The 14956-nt window shown below is 39.0% G+C and overlaps 1 protein-coding gene across 1 annotated transcript in view; it reads right to left on the reverse strand.

The window, feature by feature from the left end:
* The window catches only part of LOC102252936 (probable ATP-dependent RNA helicase DDX10), a 78037-nt gene that overhangs the window by 49747 nt on the left and 13334 nt on the right, over window positions 1-14956 (reverse strand). Inside the window, exon 4 of the mRNA XM_005878699.1 lies at window positions 9461-9517. Within this exon, the coding sequence (XP_005878761.1) occupies window positions 9461-9517 (57 nt within the window). The remainder of the gene's footprint in view (window positions 1-9460; window positions 9518-14956) is intronic.

Raw genomic sequence — 14956 nt, forward strand, 5'->3', positions numbered from 1 at the left:
TTTTTTTTTTTTTTAGTTTTATTCATTTCAAATGGGCCGGATCCGGCCCGCGGGCCGTAGTTTGCCCACGGCTGCGTATATATATGTGTATATTTGATATAATTTATTCCTGTTACAGCCAATGTTGTATGCTTATGACAACTTGAAAAAATCTCTAGTATATCATGTGAGACCGATACAGATTCTTGTACCACAATTTGAGAATCATTAAAATCAAGTTTTATGGTGATTTTCTACACATGTCTCTATATCTAAGTATAAATGAAAGGATTCTGAGCTGTAAAGCAAAATCTCAGGACAGGAAAAAAAATGCACTCCCTACCCCACCAACCCCAGTGTATTTGAGATTTTTATATACTGTGTCAGAAATCATGATGGTATAATCTTCCAAAAGCCAACAACAGCTTTAACAACCAAACAAAGTTATCTTGCTGTGCAGACAATTAGTGAAGAGCAATACATATAAAAATATGGGTCAGTGATTTTAAGATCAGTCTCCTCAATCATGATGGTCATACACACACACAGATGCTCATGTAGTTTCTATAAAGTAGAGTATTAGCCAATAAAATACACACACTCAACCACATAATTATCAACTGACCCCAATGGTTCAAATAAAGTTCATTTGATCTGTCTATAAACCACCAACTGAAGCATATAAATGTCCAATTACCTCTAATTTGAGGTAAGCAGAATAAACCACAATTGACTATAAAGGGCATTACAGGAATTGATTTATTCTGTTTTGGTCCAATCTGAACTCAGAGTATTAATGTATTGGAATAGACGTGAGTGACCATTCAACTGAACAGAGTCCATGGCAATATTTAATAATATAAAAATTACTGTCTATAACATACACAAAGCGATTTATGTGTGTGTGTATACATACATATATACATACATGTATATGTACATATACACACATAGAGAGAACATGAGCACATGAACACTTCTTTTTGACATCTTATTCAAATGTGTTTTGAGTCTATTTTTCCCTAATTTTATATGGATAGAACATTTTACTTTGCAAGTTTTATAAAAGAAACATCATTTTTTACAAAGTATTAGAAGAAACATCCCCTGAAATAGTCATTAAAATTCTGTCTCTAATTAATCTGTATTGCACTGCCAGTTTAAAAGCAACAAGTCTGACTTGTTTTCTGAAAAATTTCTTCTTGTTCTGGGTGAATGGCTTGCACAGGACAAGTTTAAGATCACTCTTAACCTTAACACCCACTGCAGCCTTCTGTGGTCATGAGTCAGAAGGTAGAGACAGATCTGCATCCCAGTTTTCTCATGGTCTAACCACATCTGAAAAGGTTGCAATTATTCAGGCAACATACGTTTAATGCTATTAAATTCAATATTCAGCATGATACTGCCAACATATAAGTTTTCAATATCCCCTGTTTTGGTCAGTCAACAAATATTTATGAGCAAGGTCCTGGATGACAAAGTGAAGTCCCCACTTCTATGGGGGTTAAATTCCAAAGCCAGGAAGCAAGGTAAAACTCAATGTGATAAAACTACTAGATTTTCCTTTCTATCACCCATAAAGTACGATCCACATAGTTTTGTATAATCACCTACAGTAAAGTCTGAGGACCACTAAGTTAGATAAAAAGAGGGAAGAAAAGGAAAACCATTATGTACATATTAGGACATTTCAACCTTTAAGATTAATTTGTTAACTCCTTAGCAAATAGGATATGGGTCAAGTATTCTAAAAGCATCCCGATTACCTACAGCGGGGGTTCTCAACCTGTGGGTCGCGACCCCTTTGGCAGTCAAACGACCCTTTCACAGGGGTCGCCTAACACCATCCTGCATATCAAATATTTACATTACGATTCATAACAGTAGCAACATTACAGTTACGAAGTAGCAACGAAAATCATTTTATGGTTGGGTCACAACATGAGGTACTGTATTTTAAAGGGCCAGAAGGTTGAGAACCACTGACCTACAGAGTTTAATACATTCTATTTTAATATCAGGGATATATAAGCTTAATATAAGTTAATGGATCTGTCTGAAATTGTGATGAACAAATAAGATGGGGTTGGAGAGGAGCAACAGCTTTTGAGAGCACTGGGTGTGTTGGGTACACCCAGTTTAGCAGAAATTTAAATGCACATGATACAACTCCCATTGTATTCTAAGGACGCTGTAATTAACATAGCATTGACATGTAAATGTTTATTTTAAGAATAAATATAACTGTATTTCATTGATTCTTTCAATAAACATTTATGAGCATTTACTATGTACCAGCTATGAAAAAACTCCATTGCTGCTCTCAAGGAGTTTAGCAATGAGAGAGAGAATCACTAAGTACTATAGGAAAATAATGTACAAAAAATATAGTGGAATAGAAAGAAAAAAATGTCTACGTCTGCCTGAAGGCTGTAGGAAAGGCTTAAAAAAGCAACAGTGCTAGCCCTAGCTGGTTTGGCTCAGTGGATAGAGTGTCAGCCTGCAGACTGAGGGGTCATGGGTTTGATTCTGGTCCAGGGCATATGCCTGGGTTGTGGGCTCCATCCCCAGTGGGGTGTGTGCAGGAGGCAGCCAATCAATGATTCTCTCTCATCATTGATGTTTCTATCTTAATCTCTCCTTCCTCTCTGAAATCAATAAAAATATATTAAAATAAAGAGAAACAGTGCTAGGAGAAAGAAGCAGTGGAGAAGAATCTTAGGCAGAGGAACACTCCTGCAAAAGTAAAGAAGTAAAGGAGAATACGGTATGTGGTATGTTTAACGAGTCTCCGTGGACTGGAAATGGTACATTGTTTCATAATATTTCACTCATAAGAAAAAATTGATTCCTGGGATTCTGGTGAGGAAATTAACAATACTCTGTATCTACCAATGGTTATGCAACTAAATGTTCTGTTTCTTAAAGTATCTACTACAAAATGGAAGTAATTGTAGATGAGGAGAACAATTTCATGAGAAAAGTGTTTACCTGCAATTTCTGCTTTAACTTTTAAGATTCACAAATGGGCATAGTCTTGACTGCCTCGGAAATGAGGGGACAGTATGGTCTGATGTTTAAGTGTCAAGGCTTTAGAGTGCTGTAAAGTAGATTCAAGTCTGGGCTCTGCCATAAATTAGCTAGGTGATCTGGGAAAGTTGCATAAGCTTCCTAAGCCTCAATTTCCTTATCTAAAAAAATGAAAATAATACACGTTACCTCTCAGTGCTGTTTATGAGTATTAAAGCAATGATACAGGCAAAGCCTAAATTTAATCACAGTATTTGCAACACAGTAAGCAGTCGATGAATGAAATTACTACTATGATTTACATTAGCTGTGGAAATCATACCCCAAACTAATGTTGCTATTACAATTTCTATTCTAGACACACACAAAAAGATATTCTTCACAAAATCTTTCGCTAATTTAACCTTGATGCTATTGAAACTTTCAATATTACTTGGGTTACAGTTTTCAGTATGTGTTGAGGACTGACTGGGAACAGTATTAATAATTTTTTTGTTATTTTTATATGTGACACCTTAAATAAAATAAATCTAATAAAACTAAGCCACATTGAGTGCTCTTTGGCATTTTCTATATTGGTATATGGGGGTTAAAGTAGAAAGAAAAATCACCCACAGACCTGGGGTCTAGCCCAGTTTTGCTGTTATTGAACTTAAGACCTTGGAAGAATCATCTATTCATCAAAGAGTCTTCATTTCCTCGCATACTGAAACATTATTTGGAATGTAAGAGTGTTCTCTTGAAAAGTTTGTACTCCAGAGTCACAGTTTAATGAGCACAGAGTTTCAGTCCAGGATAATGAGAAGGTTCTGGAAATGGGTGGTAGTTGTTGTGCAACAATGTGACTATAATTAATGCCAATTAAATATACTTAAAGATGGTTAAAATAGTAAATTTTATTCTATGTATTTTTTACCCAATAAAATATTTAAAAAATGCAAGTCTGTGTTCTGTATCTCTCCCTTTCTTTCCTTTTTTCTTTCTTTCTTCCTCTTACATCATTTTAGAAAAATCTTTATTAGAGCCAGGGAACAAATATAAATTCAGAATTTATTTTTTTAGAATCTAATTTTTGTAGTAAACTCTGTATTGTGGGACATTACACCTAGGAATATTACTTCCTTGGTTCAAAATTTCCAACCAGAGCTAGCTATTCAAAACCTCTCAAATATAGCAGGCTAACATCCAACTGCTTTACATTTACATATCCAACAATGGGAGGATAATTTCTGTAAAGAAAGTTGGACAACTGAAATGATTTATGCTCTTATTTCCATCAGGTTCTGTATCTCTTTAAGCAATTCATTCACCCACTCATTCATTCATTCATTCATTCAAATATTTATTTATTAAGTGCTTACTATGAAGCAAGCATTGGGACAAGGACACAAAGGAGAACACGACATAGAGCTGAGAGGGAAAGACAGATACTATTCAAATAAGTGCTGTAAACTATCAGAAGCTTTAACAGGAGACTGGAATAGCAGTTATAAAAGCAAGAGTCCACTGTGTCTGAGAGGGTCAGAAAAACAAAGGGAGAACTCAATAAGCTGAGTCTTAAAGGCACAGCATGTATGCACATGAAGATGATATCATGAGCAGCGTTATCCCTTTAAATCTTCATGACTAGAGAAGGCCAATTCTCTGAAAAGGCAACACTGAAAGTACCTCTTAAATAATCCAAGATGGTTAAAAATTCAAATTTCATAATCCCCTTCTTCATTATAAAGGGGGGGAGGGAGGAGGAGAGAAAGAAAGAAACCACTACAATAATCTTCAAGCAAAACAAACAAACATAGAATCACCAAAAAATAAAGTACTGTTGATTTAAAAAAAAAAAGAATCTAAAGGAATTCTGGTGCGTGCATAAAAATATTCTTTTCAATTGATTCTGATATTGTCACCTACCTCCGCCCTCATCCTGAGAATCCCTAGGCAGAAAAGAAAAGGCACTGCCATGAAGAAGTAGGAATGCTAGTTCTCAATGTACTGTGACCGCAAAAGAGGTGGGAACTGTGGCAATGTCACTGCTGAGGGATCCCAATGCCTGGAGCATGTTGTGACATAAGGTTCCATTGGCAGAAGAAACTCCCAGGCCCTAGAACTTCTACAGCTTCCAGAGACCCCAGCCCCTTGGACTAGAAGGAGAGATGGGCACTCCTCCCTTTCATGAGATGACTTCTCACACTGACGGTGGTTACTTTACCTGAGAGCAATTTGCCAAAACAAAAGTAGGAGCAGGTGTGGAGCTAATTGGACACCCTGACTTTGAAAGAGGCTAGATGAAGACACAGCGACACAGAGACACACAGGGAGAAGAAGGCCATGTGAAGCTAGAGGCAGAGATTTGAGGGCTGCATTTACAGGCCAAGGAACACCAAGGATGACCGCAGTCACCAAAAGCCAGGAAAGCCAGGAAGGATTCCTCCCTGGAGCCTTCAGGGGCAGCATGGCGTCGGCGATGACCCCTGGATTGTGGACTTCTAGCCACCACAACTGTGAGAGAATACATTTTTGTTACTGTTTTTAAAAACAATAACAACAACAACAACAACACTAAACCTACTTGTGTTTTCATTGCTAAAAAGCACATCATCTAAAAGGAAAGGAAGGAGAGCATAATGGGTCTTATTTTAGTACTAAAACTAAGTATTTGAGCAGTTTGCTTAGAGAAACCAAATGGCTCATTTAGAGCACCATTAAATATATCAGAGTCACTAAAATAAAAATCCAATAAAAATCAGACAGGAAGAAATCAAGTTAAAATGTACAACTATAAAACTTCAACATTTTAACCCTTTTTGGTCCAACATGGAGGCTGACCCGACAGACCAGGCGCTAGGAGCAGGTCCAACGTCGAGGCTGAGGTCGACACCGCAAACCGGTTCAACATTCAATCCCATCAATTAATTTGGACCAGACTGTTTGAATTCCAAAAATAAAATTGGACCGCAAAGGGTTAATGTATGCCATAATCTTAGTTATCTTAATATCATTTTCCCACACCTAAAAAATAAGAATCATAAGCATCATCTGGAATATATTAAAAGTAATGATTAATTTTCTAGTGTTAAAGTGCCTCTAAGCTGTTTTCCTACTCTGCTCCTTTATACTTAACGTTCAGTTTTATCAACCTTATATTCTACTTTCTTTTCAAAAACAGCATAGCACTAAGATATTTCTCGGATGTATTTCCTCAAGTTTCAGCACTGTTGCTCCTTTCTTTACATTTCTGCAAAGTCCTTCCAGGAACCAGAGGCTGGTATAGGCCTTTGTGAGCATCAAAGTAACATGAGGAAATCTGGCTGAATAATGAAGTGAAGCTCTAAGTCCAGGATTATGTAACATCCCGAAATCCAAAAAGCAATGTGGTCCATTGATCTCTGCTAAAACTACTTTTTTCAGATTTCACTTTAAAATGTCTAAGTTACAAGAACACACAACATCCTGTCAGTTAAGTAAAAGTCCATTGAGCAGTTCAAATATTTCTCTGGTTGTTTTGATACCCAAAAGACCTCTATCTCCCAAATCACTACATGTTGGGTATTCAGAAAACCTTAAGATTTTTCAACTTCATGTTTCTCTCCTATTCCTAACAATGCATACAACATATTCTAGGCCAGCCATGGGCAAACTACGGCCCGCGGGCCGGATCCAGCCCGTTTGAAATGAATAAAACTAAAAACAAAAAAGACCGTACCCTTTTATGTAATGATGTTTACTTTGAATTTATATTAGTTCACACAAACACTCCATCCATGCTTTTGTTCCGGCCCTCCGGTCCAGTTTAAGAACCCATTGTGGCCCTCGAGTCAAAAAGTTTGCCCACCCCTGTTCTAGGCAGATCTTAGATCTGTCTTTTAACAAAAAGTTGCATATGATTCCTGTGAGGTGTGTTCCAACTTTATTTTAGTGTACTCAGACTTTAAAGCAATTTTCTTAGGAATATTTTCTATGTAAGGAAAGAGATAACTACCAACCATCATTTATAAAATTTCTTGGAAATATAGATAATTACATTAACTTTTATTCAAACACTTTTTCCAATTAAAAAAATATTCTGTATCATATGTTCTTCTTAATAAACACACTTGCTGACAGAAGCACAAAACAGGCAGAAAGAAAGCTATGTGCGTCCCTTTCTCACACTTTCAGTTTCTATATACTAATTTCTTAAAATATCACTTCTTCTTAGAGATGACAGAACTGTGGGCCATCACCGCTTTACAGAGTCCCTCCAAATAACATCTTCTGGGTCTGTTTCCAAAGGGGCACCTGAAAAGCTATGAAGGCCTTCATCCCCTGTCACTTTCATTTGCAAAGAAGCTCAGTGTAAAAAGGCTAATTCTGGGATCCGTCAGTAGGCCTGAATCTGTCAGTAGGCTGCAGTCCTTAGTGTCTCAGGGAACACCTGAGTCTTGGCTACTAGCCAGGCACTCATCCCTTTGTTAACATCCCTCTTTCTGAGGGCTGCCATCCCTGAGCACTCAGACAAGGCTGTGAACTGGAGGCAGCTCGACCATTGAGAGTGATGCTAAAACACAGCCTTGGTCACTGAAAGCTCCCGACGGAGCAGCAAAGCCACGTCAGCTACAGAGCCTCTTATTGTTCCCAGTATGGTCCTTGGTGGTTATACAGAAGGAAATGAGTTGTCCTTTTGACAATCAGTTCCTCCTCCTTTCTTAAACTTCAGAAAACAAACAAACATGACAAATATGGGAGGGGGTGAAGTGTAAAGGGATGGCCTTGGCTGGGGGAGTTCATGTTAGGTATCTGCCGCAAAGGAAAAAGCAAACTCTGCTGGCCTTTTCACTTTCTGTCTGTATATTTCCCAGCTGGCACAGTATCAAAACCAAATACATTCGAATTTATGAGGAAACAAACGAAGAAGCAGAAGAGGCCAGCTCAAGGGAAAGAGCAATTTCTTACAGCTTAAACACTATGAGAAATCAAGTATACAGTATCAACAATTATAACAAAGCATATTTAGTAACATACACAAATATGCATGAATTCACACAAAGGAAATAGAGTAACAGGGCTTTCTTCTGGTCTAGAGTTTAACTTTCATTTTACAATTTTATATGCAGAAATGAGAGCTTCTTAGTGAAATGAATAGGTATGTTCTTATGTGAACATGCAATATTCATAAATATCAAATGCTTTCATTAGATTTAAGATTTTCTTCTTAAATTTAAATTTTCCCACTATAGCCCTAAGATCTAATTTCCATGCCATGACAGTTCATGTCTGCATTTTAAGCTTGTGCAGAATCCACCACCTGATTTAGCAGTCAGGCTGCACACGCTGTAGCTTCGTTCTCGGGCACCTTTGAAGACAGAGTGATATTTAACACGGAATATAAGCGGGCTTTTCATCTCCCACTGTGCAGTAATTGTTTCCCACTTCAGAACTATAACATGAGCCATCATCTCTGACTTGCTCTCTAAATGCTATGGCCAGCATGAAAAAAAATGACAAAGGACATTATGGTCTTACTCAAGGGAGTCAGATCTTTGCTGACTGCCAAGGAGAAATCATGGCCAGTCAGGCACAGCACAAAGGGAGCATGAGAAATGACATACGTTACTGGGCCTGCTGCTAGGAAATCATTTCTCCTAAATGTCCTTGGAATGCAGAAGCTGAGCCTTTCTCGGTGTCTAACACACCAGATAAAAATTACTGCTGCACATGACTGGCGTTTACTATTGTACATATATACTTGCTGGAAATTGTTTACAGAATATACAGTGAAGGTGGGAGATACAGAGAGAGCTTTCCCCTAGATTCTAGGAGTTGAATTGAAGTAACCAATGCTTTCAGTTATTATCATATTGGGTTCATGTAAGCTGTCTAGCAAGTCTAAAGATGATATAGTTTAAAATCCTATCAGGCCTGGCCCACAGAGTCAACCATCTGCTATATTAAACAGGCGCAATATATAATGAAAAAAAAAATGCTGTGAAGTAGCAGGGCAAAGGCCAATCAACAAATTATCTTGGGCATTTTCGTCCCACATCAGAGGAAACAAATTAATATGAGAAAGTGAGCCCTAGCCAGTTTGGCTCAGTGGATAGAGCATCGGCCTGCGAACTGAAAGGTCCCAGGTTCGATTCTGGTCAAGGGCATATGCCCGGGTTGTGGGCTCGATCCCCAGAAGGGGGCGTGCAGGAGGCTGCCGACCCATGATTCTCTCTCAACATGGATGTTTCTATCTCTCTCTCCTGTGAAGTAGCAGGGCAAAGGCCAATCAACAAATTATCTTGGGCATTTTCGTCCCACATCAGAGGAAACAAATTAATATGAGAAAGTGACACAGGCTACACAGACTTCAATCCAATTTGACTGTCATGATGTATAAATAAACATAAAAGGCAGATGGAAAAGAAGAGTATTTAAATTCCATTCAGTGTTACAAACACTTTCTCATTAAAATATAAACCCTTACCTTTGCTTGCCTCTTATTGGCCTCTCTTCTGGCTTCCCTTTCTTTCAATCTTTTCTCCTACAAGAAGAGGGGGAAAATGAGTGATATACTTCCAACTATTAGGTGTAAATCAGACTGCACATTCATAACAGTTTTTATTAAATCAAATGATTACTGAATAAATATTTATGAGATTGGCATACATATTCATAATCATTAAGTATGTGTCCAACAGAACTAGAATCAAATCCCATTTCTACCACTTACTATGCAATTTTGAGCATCTTATTTATATTCTCTAACTCTCATTCTCTCATCTAAACATGGAAACAGAAGCACATATTTCATAAAACTGGTATAAGAATTATATAAAATAACATACATAAGTATTTAGCACAATTAGGGATATATGACTGGTACACAATCAATGTTAGCTATTAGAATAAAAAGAAGGAAAAATGCAATATTGACTATTTCGCTTTTCCTTTATCTAAACAGAATTTATAAGGATATGAATCCTCATCTCTGGAGTTCTTAGAAAAGTGGTAATATTTCCCCAAACAAAAAACAATAAAAGATTGTTCTCATAAAGCATGTTATTTCATTGAATTGCACTGTAATTTCCTCATTAGTTTTTCAATGATCATAAACTTGTCAGAAAATGCAACACTAACTTTTTTTAAATAAGAAAAAATAAATATGCACAATATTAAAATCCATAGCAACAAACTGACCCATCTAAAGTTGAAAAGAATTTTGTTTTAAATAAAAACCTCTTTTCCTCTTCAAGAATAAAGTGTTAACATAATAAAGACTATTTTCAATCCGAAGTGCATAGCTAACAATTTATATATTTTTTAAAATTTTCTTTTCATGAAGTAATATGAAACTGCAAGCATGATTCACTATTATATTAAACAGCTGTTAACATGAGAATTAACAAGTTTTCCTAATCTGAATACACCATCATATCTGCTTTACTATTCATGGCTTTCTCCAGATTCAAAAGCCAATTCTAACACACATTCTGAACAGACTTGAGGTTGCTCTGCTGCTTACAGCATTGATAAGGACAGACAATTGCTACTAACCACCTTATCTAGGTTTATAGACTCCTTTACGACAAAGTGAGAACATAAATGTTGAAAGTCTCAAAGAAGAGGGGATAAAGTGAGAACATAAATGTTGAAAGTCTCAAAGAAGAGGGGAGTTCACAGAGCATAGAGATTAACTTTCTATAGTTTCAGACTGCACAGCAGAAAATCTAAATTCTAAGCGAAACTAACAAGAATTCAAATTCAAACGGCAACAGTGAATGTGTCACACCCCAAATGCATAATGTTAAATTATGACTTTCTGTGATTATTATTCTTTCTCTACCCCAGTTTTGGAGAAAATGGGTGTTACTTTGACTTCCAAATAAAACATACAACTAAAAGGGTAGGTAAAACTTAAAACAATGTGCAATTATTTATACAGAGGAACATTCTAAAGATTACTTGAAAGTTCCAGGACCAAGGTCAGAGGAAAAGGAAAGATGAAGAAACAAAAACCCAGATTCTGACTTTTTCAAAGAGCTTACTTAGAAAGTGACAGACTGATCTCAAATCTGGATCTTTGTATGCCAAGTCTAGTGTTTTTTTCTAGAAATTCTAGTAAATATTAAAAAGTTGGGGCTTAAAAACTTTAACAGATGTGACTTTAATAATAAAAGAAAATAAGATCTAGAATTATTTGAAGAAACAGCCAATTAGTGCAATCCTATATAATAAAGAGGTGATATGCAAATTAACCCTCATGCCCTCACAAGATGGCTGCCTATGACCAGGCTGGCAGAAGAGTTAGTAAAGGATGACCAAACAACTGAACAAGCAGGCTGCATGGGGCGACCAGGCCGGCAGGGGGGTTAGTGAGGGACAAACAAATGACTGAATAAGCAGGCTGCATGGGACAACCAGGCCAGCTGGGGGGGGGGGGGGGGGGGGGGGGGCCCAAAACTAGTCTATACTAATGAAAGGGTAATATGCTAATTAGATCAGACATCCTTCCAGACAAAGCCATGGTGGCGGGGCCAAGGCAGAGGCAGTTAGGGGTGATCAGGCCAACAGGGGAGAGCAGTTAGGGCATTCAGACCGGCAGAGGAGAGCAGTTAGGGGGATCAGGCTGGCAGGCAGGCGAGCAGTTACAAGCCAGCGGTCCTGGATTTCAAAAGGGGTCCCGGATTAGAGAGGGTGCAGGCTGGGTTGAGGGGACTCCCCCCCCCCCATGCACGAATTTTGTGCACCAGGCCTCTAGTAGTTATTATAATACTCTATCCCTGAACTGGTTCTTTAAAGAGCTTATGAGCATTGTTCTGCCACTAAAGTAAAACCGTCTCAATCTTTCCTCAATTTATAGAAGAAAAAAAGGTAATGGATGGCAGTTTCTAAACATTTGCACCCAAATTTTCCATTAAAATTGGTATCAATTACTGATTTTCTATAAACATTAACAGACAAAAAAAAGGAAGTAGCAAAATACTAAAAAGAATTAAAAATAATTGATCATAATTATGCTTAGTTTGAGAGATGGCTTTAGTTTGTGGATGCATGTATTTGTAATTTTATCTCTTCTCTTTCACATACACACAATTTTATTCTATCTTCTACCAAAAAAATAATAATAATTCTTATGTCTTAGGAGATAAAATTAAGCAGAGCAGTGTTCTATGTTCTTCTACAAAGACCACAATGACTTTCAAGTGTTGCGCTGCTTAAACTAATTTTAAAACTATAGCAATAAAAAAACATCAAATAACTGGAAATAATAAGTTGTACTTTTAGAATACTAGGGGCCCAGTGCACGAATTTGTGCACCTTGAAAGGAACTATGGGCTGCGAGGCTGTGGTAGGCACAGGGGTAGGTCTCGGCCCATCCTCCATGCCCTCGCCTGGCCCCTCCTGCTGTGGCCTCTGGTCCCCTGTCTGCTGGCAGCCCCACTCCCACTGCTGCCACTCCCACATGCTAACGGCGCTGGCCCTGGCTCGCACCTGCTGACAGCACGGAGCGATTGGGGCTGGCATCAGCAGTGGGTGTGAGCGGGGTCAGCACTGGTAGTGGGTGCAAGCAGCAGCTCCGGTGCTGGCAGCGGGTGCAAGCGGGGCCAGCACTGGCAGCAGGTGTGAATGCCGGGTGGGACTGCGGTGCGGGGAAGCAAAGAATTTTCAGTAACCACCAGAGGCTCGCCACAATGACAGTGACTGGCGCCTCGCCTTGGTCTGGCGTCCCTGCTCACCTGCTCAACCATCCTGCCATGGCCAACACCTGCCATGTTCTGCACATGCCCCCTGGTGGTCAGCACATGTCACAGCAACTGGTTGTTTGGTTGCTCCAGTTGTTATGCTGTTCATTCTGTTTGCATATTGGCCTTTTATTATATAGGATATCTGCCCATTAGCACATTATTACTACTGTTATTTTCTTACTAACAGTAATAGCCCTGAATTATTAAGTATCACCAGTGTGCTAGGCCTTTTACATATATTTTTAAATCTGTCAACAAAACTTTGAGCATTGGTCGGTGTGTTCAATGGTTAGAGCATTGGCCCTGGCAGCAAAGGGTCTCGGGTTCAATTTCTGGTCAAGAGCACATACCTGGGTTACAGATTCAATCTCCAGCCCTAGTCAGGGTGCATGTGGGAGGCAACCAATCAATCTGTATCTCTTACATTGATGTGTCTCTCTAACACATATTCTTTCTTTCCTTCTTTCTCTCTTTGTTTCTGCCTGTCTCTCTCTCTCCACCACCCCTCCCTTCCACTCGCTCTAAAAACAAATCAATGGAGCCTGGTCAATGTGGCTCAGTGATTGAGCATCAACCTATGAACCAGTAGGTCACAGTTCCATTCCTGGTCAGCACATGTTAGGGTTGCAGAGAGCCACATGTGGCTCACGAGCCGCAGTTTACCGACCACTGATCTAGCCAATTTAATCACAGCACACAAAAATTATATTGACAATTTTTCACTACTACTAAACTCCATTGTTAATTATTATACTCAGTGAAGGATATTTCAAATTTCAGATTTCAATTGGCTATCAGAATTCAGATATGCATGCCAATGGGACAATTCTTTTTTTTTTTTTTTGAGATTTCTGCCACAAGCCTTAGACAGATCAGAGATATCCATGAAAGTCAAGAGCAAGAAAAAAAATAAACTTAATACTGGGTGAAACAAAATTAGAAAAATGTACATTATCTTTAAAAGCCATGTTAACACTCTGAAAAAAGGCAAGAGTAAAAAGTAGTCTTTAAACAGATAACAGAAAAGTAGAATTATGATAATCCAAAATTTGCGAAATGAATATTGGGAAGAAAGTATGATTTTTTTCCTATATTATGGCAGGAAAATTTATTTTTAAAAAGTATGCATATGAATGATAGCTGCTATACTGATAAAAGGTTGGAGTACAATTACTTGAGATGAAAATATAGTTGAACTTTTTTAGATTCAATAACTGAGGTTTCCTCCTACCCACCTTAATTTTATGTAGTTCAAATACTTGAAATCCTTCAGTTTTCTATTTCATTCTTGAGGATAGATTAGTACCAAAAGCTATTTTATGCCACACAAAAAGGAGGCAACATTTTATCTTTAGTTCTGCCATGCTTCAAGTGATTAAGTATAAGAAGAGCATGAAATTCAATAATAAAATCAAAATTACACAGGATAGGAGAACAGAAAAATCACATTTCAAGGTACAAAATACTCCCTTTATAGATGTTATTGTACTTCTTTTGGCGTCTCAAATACTATAGTCCTTACCTTCAAGAAAAGAAAGCGCCATGAAATATGACTTTCATCAGCAGTCAGGACTATCTTATCTAATAAAAGAGTAATATGCAAATTGGCTATCACTCCAACACACAAGATGGCCAACCCCATGCGGTCAAAGATGGCCAGCAGGGGAGGACAGTTGTGGGGGACCCAGGCCTGCAGGGGAGGGCAGTTGAGGAAAACCAGGCCTGCTGGGGAGGGCAGATGGGGGGGACCAGGCCTGCAGGGGAAGGCAGTTAGGGGCGACCGGGCTGGCAGGGGAGGGCAGTTAGGGGCAACCAGGCTTGTGGAGAGGGCAGTTAGGGACAATCGGGTCGGAAGGGGAGGGCAGTTAGGGGCAACAGACTGGCAAGGGAGGGCAGTTAGGGGTGATCAGGCCTGCAGGTGAGGGGCTGGTGGGGAGGGCAGTTAGGGACAATCGGGTCAGAAGGGGAGGGCAGTTAGGGGCAACAGACTGGCAAAGGAGGGCAGTTAGGGGTGATCAGGCCTGCAGGTGAGGGCACTTAGGGGTAATCGAGCCAGCAGGAGAGCAGTTAGGCATCAATCAGGCTGGCAGGGGAGTGGTTAGAGGGTGATCAGGCTGGCAGGCAGAAGCGATTAGGGGCAATCAGGCAGGCAGGCAGGTGAGCGGTTGGGAGCCAGCAGTCCTGGATTGTGAGAAGGATGTCCCAGATTGGAGAGGGTGCAGGCTGGGCTGAGG

Source organism: Myotis brandtii, unplaced genomic scaffold, assembly GCF_000412655.1.
Source record: "Myotis brandtii unplaced genomic scaffold, ASM41265v1 scaffold571, whole genome shotgun sequence".
NCBI lineage: Eukaryota > Metazoa > Chordata > Mammalia > Chiroptera > Vespertilionidae > Myotis > Myotis brandtii.